At 42.2% G+C, this 12,932-nt stretch overlaps 1 protein-coding gene across 4 annotated transcripts in view; it reads left to right on the top strand.

Annotated features, from left to right (window-relative positions):
* Nucleotides 1-12,932, top strand: part of DYRK1A (dual specificity tyrosine phosphorylation regulated kinase 1A) — a 696,908-nt gene that overhangs the window by 571,113 nt on the left and 112,863 nt on the right. For all 4 annotated transcript variants that reach the window (XM_029603453.1, XM_029603452.1, XM_029603455.1 and 1 more), the window contains one exon: nt 8,802-9,108. In XM_029603453.1, the coding sequence (XP_029459313.1) occupies nt 8,802-9,108 (307 nt within the window). The remainder of the gene's footprint in view (nt 1-8,801; nt 9,109-12,932) is intronic.

Here is a 12,932-nt window from a genome sequence, read left to right as displayed (position 1 = left end):
TTGTCCACTCCTATTCAAATAATGCAGGAACTGCGTTCCTCCCTCCTCTGGTGGACATCCATGAACAACTTGCTCAAAGGTCTACCTTTTCAGCAACCAGTTCCACAAGTGACATTAACTACAGATGCGTCCACCTTAGGCTGGGGAGCACACATTGGTCATCTAAAGACTCAAGGGTCGTGGACAAAACTCGAGGCCTCTTTTCAAATAAACTTCCTAGAGCTTCGAGCTATACGTTATGCGCTACATGCGTTCAAGGACTGCCTTTCACAAAAGACTGTTCTGATCCAAACGGACAACACAGTAGCCATGTGGTACATCAACAAACAAGGAGGAACAGGTTCCTACCTCCTTTGCCAAGAAGCAGCACAGATTTGGGATTGGGCCCTATCACATTCAATTCTTCTACGGGCCACTTACCTAGCGGGCATCCACAACATAGTAGCCGATCGCCTAAGTCGTCAGTTCCAACCACACGAATGGTCCTTGGATCCAGCGATAGCAACCAAGATCTTTCAACGCTGGGGTCAACCAACAATAGACCTCTTTGCATCTCACCTGAACTACAAAGTGAACAATTACTGCTCTCTGCTCCGGCAGGAGAACAGCCTACCAAAGGACGCCTTTGCGCGCCATTGAACTCAGGCCTGTTAGATGCGTATCCACCAATACCGCTCATAACCAAAACTCTAGTGAAGCTACAACAGGACAAAGGGATCATGATACTCATAGCCCCATACTGGCCTTGACAAGTATGGTTTCCCACGCTGCTAGATCTCTGTCAGGAATCAGTTGCGCCATCCCAACCTTCAATCCCTGTCCCTGACGGCATGGATGTTGAAAGCTTGATCTTACAACCACTCAACCTTCCAACCACTATATCTCAAGTGCTGATAGCTTCACGTAAACCTTCCACTAGAAAGAATTATTCCTACAAATGGAAACGGTTTACTTTGTGGTGCACTCAGAAATCTATAGATCCTTTCACTTGCCCCACTACCTCACTACTAGACTACCTATACCATCTTTCAGACTCTGGTGTTAAGACCTCATCTGTAAGAGTCCATTTGAGTACAATCTCAGCTTACCATAATAAGCTAGGAGACACTTCTATCTCTTCACAACCCCTCGAAAGTAAGTTTATGAGAGGTTTGATTCACCTAAAACCTCCACTACATTCCCCTAGCATACAATGGGACCTGAATGTAGTATTAGCCAGGTTCATGCGTTCTCCATTTGAACCCATAGACACCTGTGTCCTGAAATTTCTTACATGGAAAACTGTATTCCTCATAGCCATTACATCAGCTAGAAGAGTCAGTGAACTACAAGCATTTGTCACATATGAACCTTTTACAAAGTTCCTACATGACAGGGTGGTCCTCCGTACTCATCCTAAATTCCTCCCAAAAGTAGTCACGGAATTCCACCTGAACCAATCTATAGTTTTACCAACATTTTTTCCAAGGCCTCACTCTCACCAGGGAGAAAGAGCCTTACATACCTTGGACTGTAAACGTGCACTATCCTTCTACTTAAACCGCACTACAGTCCAAAGGAAATCCAGTCAACTATTTGTATCTTATGATCCAAACAAACCAGGTAAAGCAGTGGGTAAACATACTTTGTCAAACTGGTTAGCAGATTGCATACAGTTTTGTTATGAGAAAGCAGGCCTTACTCTTCAAGGGCGAGTAAAAGCACATTCAGTCAGAGCAATGTCAACTTCAGTAGCACACCTTTGCTCTGTACCTATTCTGGACATTTGTAAAGCAGCAACGTGGAGTCCTCTTCACACCTTTGCAGCTCACTATTGCTTAGACAAAGAAGGAAGACAAGATTCAGCATATGGACAATCTGTCTTAAAGAACTTGTTTCCAGTGTAACCCCAACTCCTTCTACATCCAACCTGCTGTGATCTTCGGCTGATTCATTTCAACAACAATACTTTACAGTTGTTTCACTACCAAATGACTCAGCCTCTAGCTTGCTAATCACCCATATGTGAGGACTAGCATCCTGCTTGTCCTGGGATAAAGCAAAATTGCTTACCTTGTAATAGGTGTTATCCCAGGACAGCAGGATGTAGTCCTCACGAAACCCACCCGCCACCCCACGGAGTTGGGTCCGATACGTTTTATTATTTTATTTTTGGCTAACGCTAATTGCTACAAAACAGACTGAAGGGAGACACCTGTTGCAGGGAATATCATGGCATGCTGGGCATGCTCAGTAGGCACTCTGGTGCCAGTCAAAAGTTTCATAGAAACTTTGAAAGAAGTTTTTCCGTACATAGGGCTCCATTACCGATGTCACCCATATGTGAGGACTACATCCTGCTGTCCTGGGATAACACCTATTACAAGGTAAGCAATTTTGCTTTATCTAGGTGCCGCGTGAGGTCCGCCACCTTCGCACCAAGCAGGCAAGTTACCAAGCGGTTGTCACGTCCACCAGCCACTCAGCTATCTACATTTCTAAATATTGAATTACCAACTATAATGGGCAACCTAACCCTGCCCTCCTGGGCAGTAGCCCTGGGAGACTTGTCCTTAGTGCAAGAAGACAATAAATTGCCTGGCGAACAGGTCCTTGCTACAGAATCACTTCCTGTTACACAAGGGTAATGTTCTCCAACTGGGAGACCTTTCTGAGCCAAGGCAGCACTGGGGCTGCCAGACTGGATTTGGGACTTGGCTACTATGTCCCTGAAGGTCTCATCAATGTAACTCTCTGTCTTCCTTAGCTCCTCCAAGTCTGCCACTCTAGCCTCCAGAGATCGGACTTGTTCCCTGAGAGCCAGGAGCTCTTTGCACAGAGTGCACACTTAAAATCTCTCCCTGGAAGGTAAAAAGTCATACATGTGACACTCAATGCAAAAGACTGGAAAACCCCCTCTTTCTGCTGGACTGCTGCCTTCATCTTAATTTTGTTGAGTTCCTAGTTAGGTTTAGGATACGAGAGTTGGAATTAAGAGTACTTTAAATTTACAGGTGAATTTACTAATTAATCTGCTAGTGTCCTACAAGGAGATGATTAAATGTTCAATAAGGGCTGGTGCAATAATATGATTTAGATAAGAGCCTGATTGATTTTTAATGAGAAAGTGTCTCCTGCCTAAAAATCAAGGGTTGAGTGGGTGGGAAAGACAGACAGTAGAATTAACTACCTCTGGCTTGCTTATTATTTGTCACACACGAACTCTAAAGAATATAATCCACTATTTTACCTTTCTCCAAACTTTTTTAAGTCCAAATATTTCCCAGTGTTATACTTACCAATCCTCTTTAACCACCATTAAATTGATCTTCACTCAAAGATTTGAAGGGTTTGAGATTCATGCATTGTTAACCGCACGCTTCTGGTCCTCTTCTACTGCGAAGGGTGCGGGGCCTTTGGAAGCTGGGACTGTGGAGTTCAACCCTGGATCGCTCGCTGTGACCTCTGGAGTCCTCTCCCGGGGGATGCTGGGAGCAGTATGCAGATGATCCTTCTGGTCCTCTTCTACTGCCAATCCAGCAGAGTACAGCATAATATAAAACAATAATCAAATAAAATGTGATCAATAATGAAACAAATTTTAAATAACCCTACTAGAAAAAAAACAGAATTATACACTCAGTACGTATTCAACCTTCAGAATTAGAAAAAGCCTGTTAAAACAAAAAAAAGATTTTTGCCTTTTTTCAAAAGTTAAATATCCTAGAAATCGTAAACTTGGCAGAAGTAAATTCCATAGTACCAGAGGTGGAACAGCAAAGATTCTAGCTCTAGTCACAGCTAATAGTAATATCTTAAAAGAAGGAACAGTCAAATTTAACATTCTCATTGTTATCAAAGAATGAGAAGTATAGATAGAAAGTGCAGATTGCAGGTATACAAGAGCATCACTTTCAAAGGGCAAGGAGGCAATTTTGAACTTAACCCTCCATGAGATAGGTAACCAGTGTAAAACCTGCGAACTGGGAATAATATGCTCAAAACGTAAAGTTCCAGTTATTAATCGGTCTGCAGTATTCTGAACTAGCACTGTCTCCTTCTCATTGTAGTGTTGCAGCACATATCTGTTTTTTGCGCTACAAGAAAGCTTTCTAAAGTGAAGTAAAGGAAAACTTTTTAAAATAATTACTTCACAAGTTGAGTGAAGGGTGGCTGGTGGACGTGAAGACCGTCTGGTAACTTGCCTGCCTGGTGCGAAGGTGGCAGACCTCACGCGTCACCTAGATAGGATTATAGACAGTGCTGGGGAGGAGCCGGTTGTTGTGGTACATGTGGGCACCAACGACATAGGAAAATGTGGAAGAGAGGTTCTGGAAGCCAAATTTAGGATTTTAGGTAGGAAGCTGAAATCCAGAACCTCCAGGGTGGCATTCTCTGAAATGCTTCCTGTTCCATGTGCAGGTCCCCAGAGGCAGGCAGAGCTCCAGAGTTTCAATGTGTGGATGAGACGATGGTGCAGGGAAGAGGGATTCAGTATTGTAATGAACTGGGGAAACTTTTGGGGAAAGGGGAGACTTTTCCGAAAGGATGGGCTCCACCTTAACCAGAGTGGAACCAAGCTGCTGGCACTAACTTTCAAAAAGGAGATAGGGCAGCTTTTAAACTAGAACAAGGGGGAAAGCCGACAGTCACTCAGCAGTGCATGGTTCGGAGAAATGTATCCTTGAAGGATACTAATGAAACAGGAGAGTTAGGGCATCCCAACAGAGAGGTTCCATTAAATGCAAACATAGTTCATATACCTATATGTAAAAAATCACCAAAGCTAATGATTTCCAAATTATCCCAAACAACTGAAAAGCAGGTTGTTAAAACAAGCAAAAACACACTTTGAAATGTCTGTATGCCAATGCTAGAAGTCTAAGTAGTAAGATGGGAGAGTTAGAGTGTATAGCAGCAAACGATGAGATTGACATAATTGGCATCACAGAGACTTGGTGGAAGGAGGATAACCAATGGGACAGTGCTATATCAGGGTACAAATTATATCGCAATGATAGGGAGGATCAAGTTGGTGGGGGTGTGGCACTTTATGTCCGGGAGGGTATAGAGTCCAACAGGATAAAGCTCATACGAGAGACTAAATGCTCAGTAGAATCTATATGGGAAGAAAACCCATGTGTGTTGGGTAAGAGTATAGTGATAGGAGTATACTACCGTCCACCTGGAGAAAATGGTCAGACAGATGATGAAATGCTAAGAGAAATCAGGGAAGCAAACCAATTTGGCAGTGCAATAATAATGGGAGATTTCAATTACCCCAGTATTGACTGGGTAAATGTAACATCAGGACTTGCTAGAGACATAAAGTTCCTGGATGTAATAAATGATTGCTTCATGGAGCAATTGGTTCAGGAACCAACAAGAGAGGGAGCTATTTTAGATTTAATTCTTAGTGGAACGCAAGATTTGGTGAGAGAAGTAACGGTGGTGGGACCACTTGGCAACAGTGATCATAACATGATCAAATTTAAACTAATAACTGGAAGGGGGACAATAAGTAAATCTGCAGCTCTAACACTAAATTTTAAAAAGGGAAACTTTGATAAAATGAGAAAAATAGAAAAAAACTGAAAAGTGCAGCTGCAAAGGTTAAAAGTGTTCAACAGGCATGGACATTGTTTAAAAATACAATCCTAGAGGCGCAGTCCATATGTATTCCGCTCATTAAGAAAGGTGGAAGGAAGAAAAAACGATTACCGTCATGGTTAAAAGGTGAGGTGAAAGAGGCTATTTTAGCCAAAAAAACCATCCTTCAAAAACTGGAAGAAAGATCCATCTGAAGAAAATAGGATAAAACATAAGCATTGTCAAGCTAAGTGTAAAACATTGATAAGACAGGCGAAGAGAGAATTTGAAATGAAATTGGCCATAGAGGCAAAAACTCATAATAAAAACTTTTAAAATATATCCAAAGCAAGAAACCTGTGAGGGAGTCGGTTGGACCATTAGATGAGAGAGGGGTTAAAGGGGCTCGTAGGGAAGATAAGGCCATTGCAGAAAGACTAAATGAATTCTTTGCCTCCGTGTTTACTAATGAGGATGTTGGGGAGATACCAGTTCCATAGATGGTTTTCAGGGGTGATGAGTCAGACGAACTGAACGAAATCACTGTGAACCTGGAAGATGTAGTAGGCCAGATTGACAAACTAAAGAGTAGCAAATCGCCTGGACCGGATGGTATGCATCCTAGGGTTCTGAAGAAACTCAAAAATGAAATTTCTGATCTATTAGTTAAAATTTGTAACCTATCATTAAAATCATCCATTGTACCTGAAGACTGGAGTGTGGCCAATGTAACCCCAATATTTAAAAAAGGCTCAAGGGGCGATCCAGGTAATTATAGACCAGTGAGCCTGACTTCAGTGCCGGGAAAAATAGTGGAAACTATTCTCAAGAACAAAATTGAAAAGCATATAGAAAGACATGAATTAATGGAACATAGTCAACATGGATTTACCCAAGGGAAGTCTTGCCTAACAAATCTGCTTCATTTTTTTGAAGGGGTTAATAAACATGTGGATAAAGGTGAACCGGTAGTTGTAGTGTATTTGGATTTTCAGAAGGCGTTTGACAAAGTCCCTCATGAGAGGCTTCTACGTAAACTAAAAAGTCATGGGATAGGAGGCGATGTCCTTTCGTGGATTACAAGCTGGTTAAAAGACAGGAAACAGAGAGTAGGATTAAATGGTCAATTTTCTCAGTGGAAAAGGGTAAACAGTGGAGTGCCTCAGGGATCTGTACTTGGACCGGTGCTTTTCAATATATATATAAATGATCTGGAAAAGAATACGACGAGTGAGATTATCAAATTTGCAGATGATACAAAATTATTTAGAGTAGTTAAATCACAAGCAGACTGTGATACATTGCAGGAGGACCTTGCAAGACTTGAAGATTGGGCATCCAAATGGCAGATGAAATTTAATGTGGACAAGTGCAAGGTGTTGCATATAGGGAAAAATAACCCTTGCTGTAGTTACACGATGCTAGGTTCCATATTAGGAGCTACCACCCAGGAAAAAGATCTAGGCATCATAGTGGATAATACTTTAAAATCGTCAGCTCAGTGTGCTGCAGCAGTCAAAAAAGCAAACAGAATGTTTGGAATTATTAGGAAGGGAATGGTTAATAGAACGGAAAATGTCATAATGCCTCTATATCGCTCCATGGTGAGACCACACCTTGAATACTGTGTACAATTCTGGTCGCCGCATCTCAAAAAAGATATAGTTGCAATGGAGAAGGTACAGAGAAGGGCAACCAAAATGATAAAGGGGATGGAACAGCTTCCCTATGAGGATAGGCTGAAGAGATTAGGGCTGTTCAGCTTGGAGAAGAGACGGCTGAGGGGGGATATGATAGAGGTCTTTAAGATCATGAGAGGTCTTGAACGAGTAGATGTGACTCGGTTATTTTCACTTTCGAATAATAGAAGGACTAGGGGGCATTCCATGAAGTTAGCAAGTAGCACATTTAAGACTAATCGGAGAAAATTCTTTTTCACTCAACTCACAATAAAGTTCTGGAATTTGTTGCCAGAGGATGTGGTTTGTGCAGTTAGTGTAGCTGGGTTCAAAAAAGGTTTGGATAAGTTCTTGGAGGAGAAGTCCATTAATGGCTATTAATCAATTTTACTTAGGGAATAGCCACTGCTATTAATTGCATCAGTAGCATGGGATCTTCTTAGTGTATGGGTAATTGCCAGGTTCTTGTGGCCTGGTTTTGGCCTCTGTTGGAAACAGGATGCTGGGCTTGATGGACCCTTGGTCTGACCCAGCATGACAATTTCTTATGTTCTTATGAGTAAAATACGTAAGAAGGGAGAACATGTAACTTCCCTAGTGTTACACTGAGCTATTTACAGAGCAAGAGCTAGAGCTAAGATATAATGGAAAATGATTTATTTACACAGGGTCACATATAGACATGCCCAAGAGTATTTCTGAATCTAGTTTAATTCAGCACCCAGTAGGTAACACCCTTATATAAATATATATTAAGAAAAGTCAGAAGTGCTATTGAGTTGACAAATGCTACCTGTGGTTGGCAGATGCATAATTGTATTAATTTTGTCCTAACATATTTTGTATAGTCATATAATTATAAAAGTAAATGCAGACTTTTAGCCTTGTTATATCTCATCCTAGCTACTTCAGAAATCATTTGTATTTTTCAGAATTTAAGATTATTTAAATCTATTTAGTTCTCTATAAATAATGAGGAGTGTCTATTTTTTAAGATTTTTTTTCTAACAGATAAACTCATAATTTATTTATTTATTTATTTATTTATTTATTTAACAGCTTTTAATATACCGGTGTTCGTGCGGGCACATCACGCCGGTTTACAATAAACTTGAGAAAGGAGGAAAATTACAAAAAACAGGGCGAGGGGGAGGGAGCAGGCGAGAAAAAGGGGGTGGGAGTGAGGGGTATAGATAGAGGAGGAAGGGATAGCAGCTGAGAAAGTAGAGGAGCGTAACCATAATTATAGTGGAGGAGATTACAGGGGGAGGTATTTACCGCAGAAGGACTGCAGAGGTGTGATAATTTAGAAAGGGTTATACATTATAACTTATTTACATTATACATTCTATAAATTGTAACTTATTTACAGCAGTGTGTGAATACAATTAACTTACGTCAAGGCAATTTCAGGTGGCATGATAATGAGAGATCCAATGGGGTGTGCAGGATTTGTGGTGGGAGGGAGGAGTTGGCTTCATTTTATGTAACCAATTTAATTTTCTGCATTACAGTTAGAAAATTCTGTTACCCTTTTTTTAATCTCCCCAACAGGAATATAAACCAGCTGGAACTCGTAAACTTCATAACATACTTGGAGTAGAAACAGGAGGACCAGGGGGTCGTCGTGCTGGAGAATCAGGTCATACTGTAGCAGATTACTTGAAGTTCAAAGATCTAATCTTAAGGATGCTGGACTATGATCCCAAGACTCGAATTCAACCTTATTATGCCCTACAGCACAGTTTCTTTAAGAAAACAGCAGATGAAGGTACAAATACAAGTAGCAGTGTATCTACGAGCCCTGCCATGGAGCAGTCACAGTCCTCAGGAACCACCTCAAGTACATCATCAAGCTCAGGTATCTCTTCAGCGCATGATAAAACTAGTGAAATGGGTGGAAAACTATTCCTGAAAAGATGACAGCCAATTTTTAAAATCAGTTTTACAAATATGAGCTTTGCATTCTTTTCTCATCACTTTTAAATTGTATTTATTTTGTAGTAATATCCTTGTACACAGCATTGTACATGGTTATTCATGTAATTTATATAAAATAATTTGTAACCTGTGCCCTCCAGTAGTGCAGGGCTGTGAACAAAAATATATGCACATTAAAAACATATTACAATAATTGGCAAGCACATTAAAAAATATTGATACATAATCGTTATCAAATTGCAGAGGATTAGATGAGTACAAATATTGAGGAGAGAGAGAAAAAAATAGTTGCAAAATCCCTGTGGCTAAATATTTACATTCTGAGATGATCAACTTGTGTACGATAAATTGGAGAATATCACTATAACCCCATGATTTCCCGTCAATAGGGATGAATTAGCTATGCTGTCTGGGAAGCGATGCAACCCCAAGTAGGAGGAGTTTCCTCAGTTAGTCACAGAGCTTTGATTCTGTGCAGCTGCGCTGTGGTGATCGGCTCACGGGATTTTTCCTCACAGGAATTTTTTTCAGCGATTTTTTTTTTTTTTTTGCGTTTTTTCTCAGACTGGATTTGATTCCAGATGGCTCCAAAGACATCTGACTTTAAAATACTGCCAATGTGGCGATGATGGACATAATTATTGCTACATTTGCCTAGGCCCAGACCACGACCAAGCCTCGTGCAGAGACTGTGGTTGCATGTCTCTGAGGACCCAACATCAGCGAGCAGCCAAAATGGAGTGTCTGAAGATGGGCTCATATGCCCCACTGACTTCAGCTCACTCTTCGCCGGGACCTTCGAAGAAGAGTAAGGCCCATACCAAAAGGGCTTCCTCCCTGGGACCCACCGAGCTGAAATGCACCGTGTTAGGTACCTGGCCAGGGTCTGATACACCCTTGGGGCCTCCAAAAAGAGCCGGGGCTCTAGCAGCGGTACAGCACAAAAAAGGATTGGGAGATGCGTCGACTGAATCACAGGGCTCGGGGTCTGGTCGACTACGTTCTTCAGTGCCAACAGCATCGACACAAAAGAAACATAAAACAAAGCCGGCCACGGCGCACCATTGGTGCATGGCACTAGACAAAAGCACAATGCATGGCCGAAGCATGGCACATGACTGGCGCAGTCAACACCATCTCATGAGAAGTGTCATCAACTCACGATGCATCAAAAATATTCATCGATGCATTCCTCTCAAAAAGACCAGAGAAGAGAGAGCATTTTCATGAATCTCCAAGAGCTCAAAGCATAAGCTCAGATATTGATGTAAAGATTCTTTCTGCTCCAGAAACTCACTCTTCAAATCACACATCATTAAGTGAGCACTCTTACTCAGGTCTCTCCTCAGTGTTTCGCTCCAAGAGGCTATCTCCTTCATTGCAGATTCCTCTAGCTAAGCGTTTTCGACCATTTCTGGTCATTCTGCCAAGAATTCAGCTCAAACGAACATCTCCTGAGGATATCTTATTGGCTGCCATTCCAACAAGGCCATCTCCTACACAGCTACACATGCCACCTCAAGATACCTTAGCAGGTTCTGCAATAATGAAAATTTCCGAGGTTTTGAGTTGTTCTTATTTATTTATTTATTTAACAATTTTTATATACCGGCATTCGTAGGACACATCATGTCGGTTCACATTTAACTGAGAAAGGAAATTACAATGAACGAGGATAGAGAGAGTCAACGATATTACAATGAACTAGGAACAAGGATAGAGAGAGTCAACGAGCAAGGATACAACTTTGTAAAACGAACTGGATGATGATTATGCATGTTAAGAGTAGGTATGCATCAGGATGTAAAGGATGCATGTACCCTTAAGAACTTAACATATGAAATTATTTACAATAATAATATTAAATGTAGGGGCAGGGGCAGGGGGAAGGGGGTAGCGAGGAGGGGAAAGGAGAGGAGGGGGTAGGGGTATAGGAGAACGTTAAGGCAATGGCACTTTCAAGGAAAGGCTGTTTGTAGGAAGAGAGGGGAGGGGTAGGGGAGAGGCAGCAGGGTGCTGGGGAAGGGTGGGGGAGGGAGCAGGGGGGGAGCTGGGAAGGTGAGGGAGCTAGAATGGTAGGGGAGAGGGGGGAGCTGGGAATTTTATTTATTTTGGGATGGCGAAGGGGAGGTTGAGGAGGGGGTGTGTAGGCTGAGCGGGAGCTGAGTAAGTTCGAGACAAGACAATGACTAGGATTGGGAGGAGTTGGGGTATGCCTGTTTAAAGAGCCATGTCTTGATTCCTTTTTTGAAATGGCTCAGGGACGGTTCTAGGCGGAGTTTAGCAGGAAGGGAGTTCCAGAGGGTAGGACCCGCAATGGAGAAGGCTCTGTCCCGGGTAGTGGTAAGGTGCCCAATTTTGAGTGAGGGGGTTTGAAGGGTGCCAGCGAGGGAGTTTCTGGTGGGCGATTAGTTTGACGGAAATGTGGCATATCCTCAAGCCAGGGGGAGTTGTTTTTGTATAATGTGTTATGGAGGATGGTAAGTGTTTTGTATTGGGAACGGTAGGAAATGGGGAGCCAGTGGAGATCCTGTAGTATGGGAGTGATGTGGTCAGTTTTCCTGGTGTTTGTTAAGATTCTAGCCATAGCATTTTGGAGGATTTGGAGGGGTTTAATAGTGGAGGCAGGTAGACCTATGAGAAGGGAGTTGCAATAGTCGATTTTAGATAGTATGGTGGTTTGCATAACAGTGCGGAAGTCGTGGGCGTGGAGGAGGGGCTTCAGTTTTTTGAGGGTTTGAAGTTTAAAGAAGCCCCCTTTTAGCAGTGATTTAATGTGAGATTTGAAGCTTAGCTGATTGTCAAGGGAAACTCCTAAGTCTCTGACACTGGGTGGTAGTGTGTAAGCTTGTGAGGCGTTTTGATTCATTTGGTGGATCGCGTCGATTGATTGATTTGTTAGGATAAGGATTTCTGTTTTAGAGGCATTGAGTGCAAGGTGGATATTGGAGAGGAGAGAATTGATGGATGTCAGGCAAGTTTCCCAATATTGCAGGGTTTCAGTAAGGGATTTCCGAATGGGAATGAGTATTTGTACGTCGTCTGCATATAAGAAAAATTTTAGTCCTAGTTTAGAGAGAAGGTGGCAGAGTGGGAGTAGATATATATTGAAGAGGGTGGACGATAAAGAGGAGCCTTGTGGTACGCCTTGTGTGAGGGGAATGTGAGCGGATTCAAAGTTATCAAGTTTGACTAGGTACTTTCTGTGGTCAAGGTATGAGGAGAACCAGGATAGGGCTGTATTTGAGATGCCTATCTCCGCTAACCGTGATAATAGGATTTGATGGTTCACGGTATCGAAAGCGGCAGAGATATCAAGGAGGGCAAGTATATATGATTGACCGTGGTCCATGCCTTTGAGGACGGTGTCAGTTATTGCAAGCAGGAGTTTTTCGGTGCTTCGGTCTTGACGAAAGCCATATTGAGCGGGATGTAAGATGTTGTTTTCTTCTAGGAAATCAGTGAGTTGCATGTTAACCACCTTCTCCATGATTTTGGAAATAAAAGGCAGATTGGAAATGGGCCTGTAGTTTGCTGGGTCATTGTGGTCGAGGGTAGGTTTTTTCAGTAGTGGCTTCACGATGGCAAGTTTCAGTGGTTCGGGGACTTTCCCAGTGGTGATGGAGCAGTTTATAATATCTGCTATTGGCTTAGCAATAGCGGAAGGAATGGTGAGGAGAATTTTTGATGGGATGGCATCTGCGATATGTGTGGCTGGTCGCATCTTCTTTAGTATAGATTCAA

This window comes from Rhinatrema bivittatum, chromosome 5 (assembly GCF_901001135.1).
Source record: "Rhinatrema bivittatum chromosome 5, aRhiBiv1.1, whole genome shotgun sequence".
In the NCBI taxonomy this organism is placed as follows: Eukaryota; Metazoa; Chordata; class Amphibia; order Gymnophiona; family Rhinatrematidae; genus Rhinatrema; species Rhinatrema bivittatum.
The sequence above is the reverse complement of the archived record's forward strand: the minus strand, read 5'-3'. Positions and strand labels throughout refer to the sequence as shown.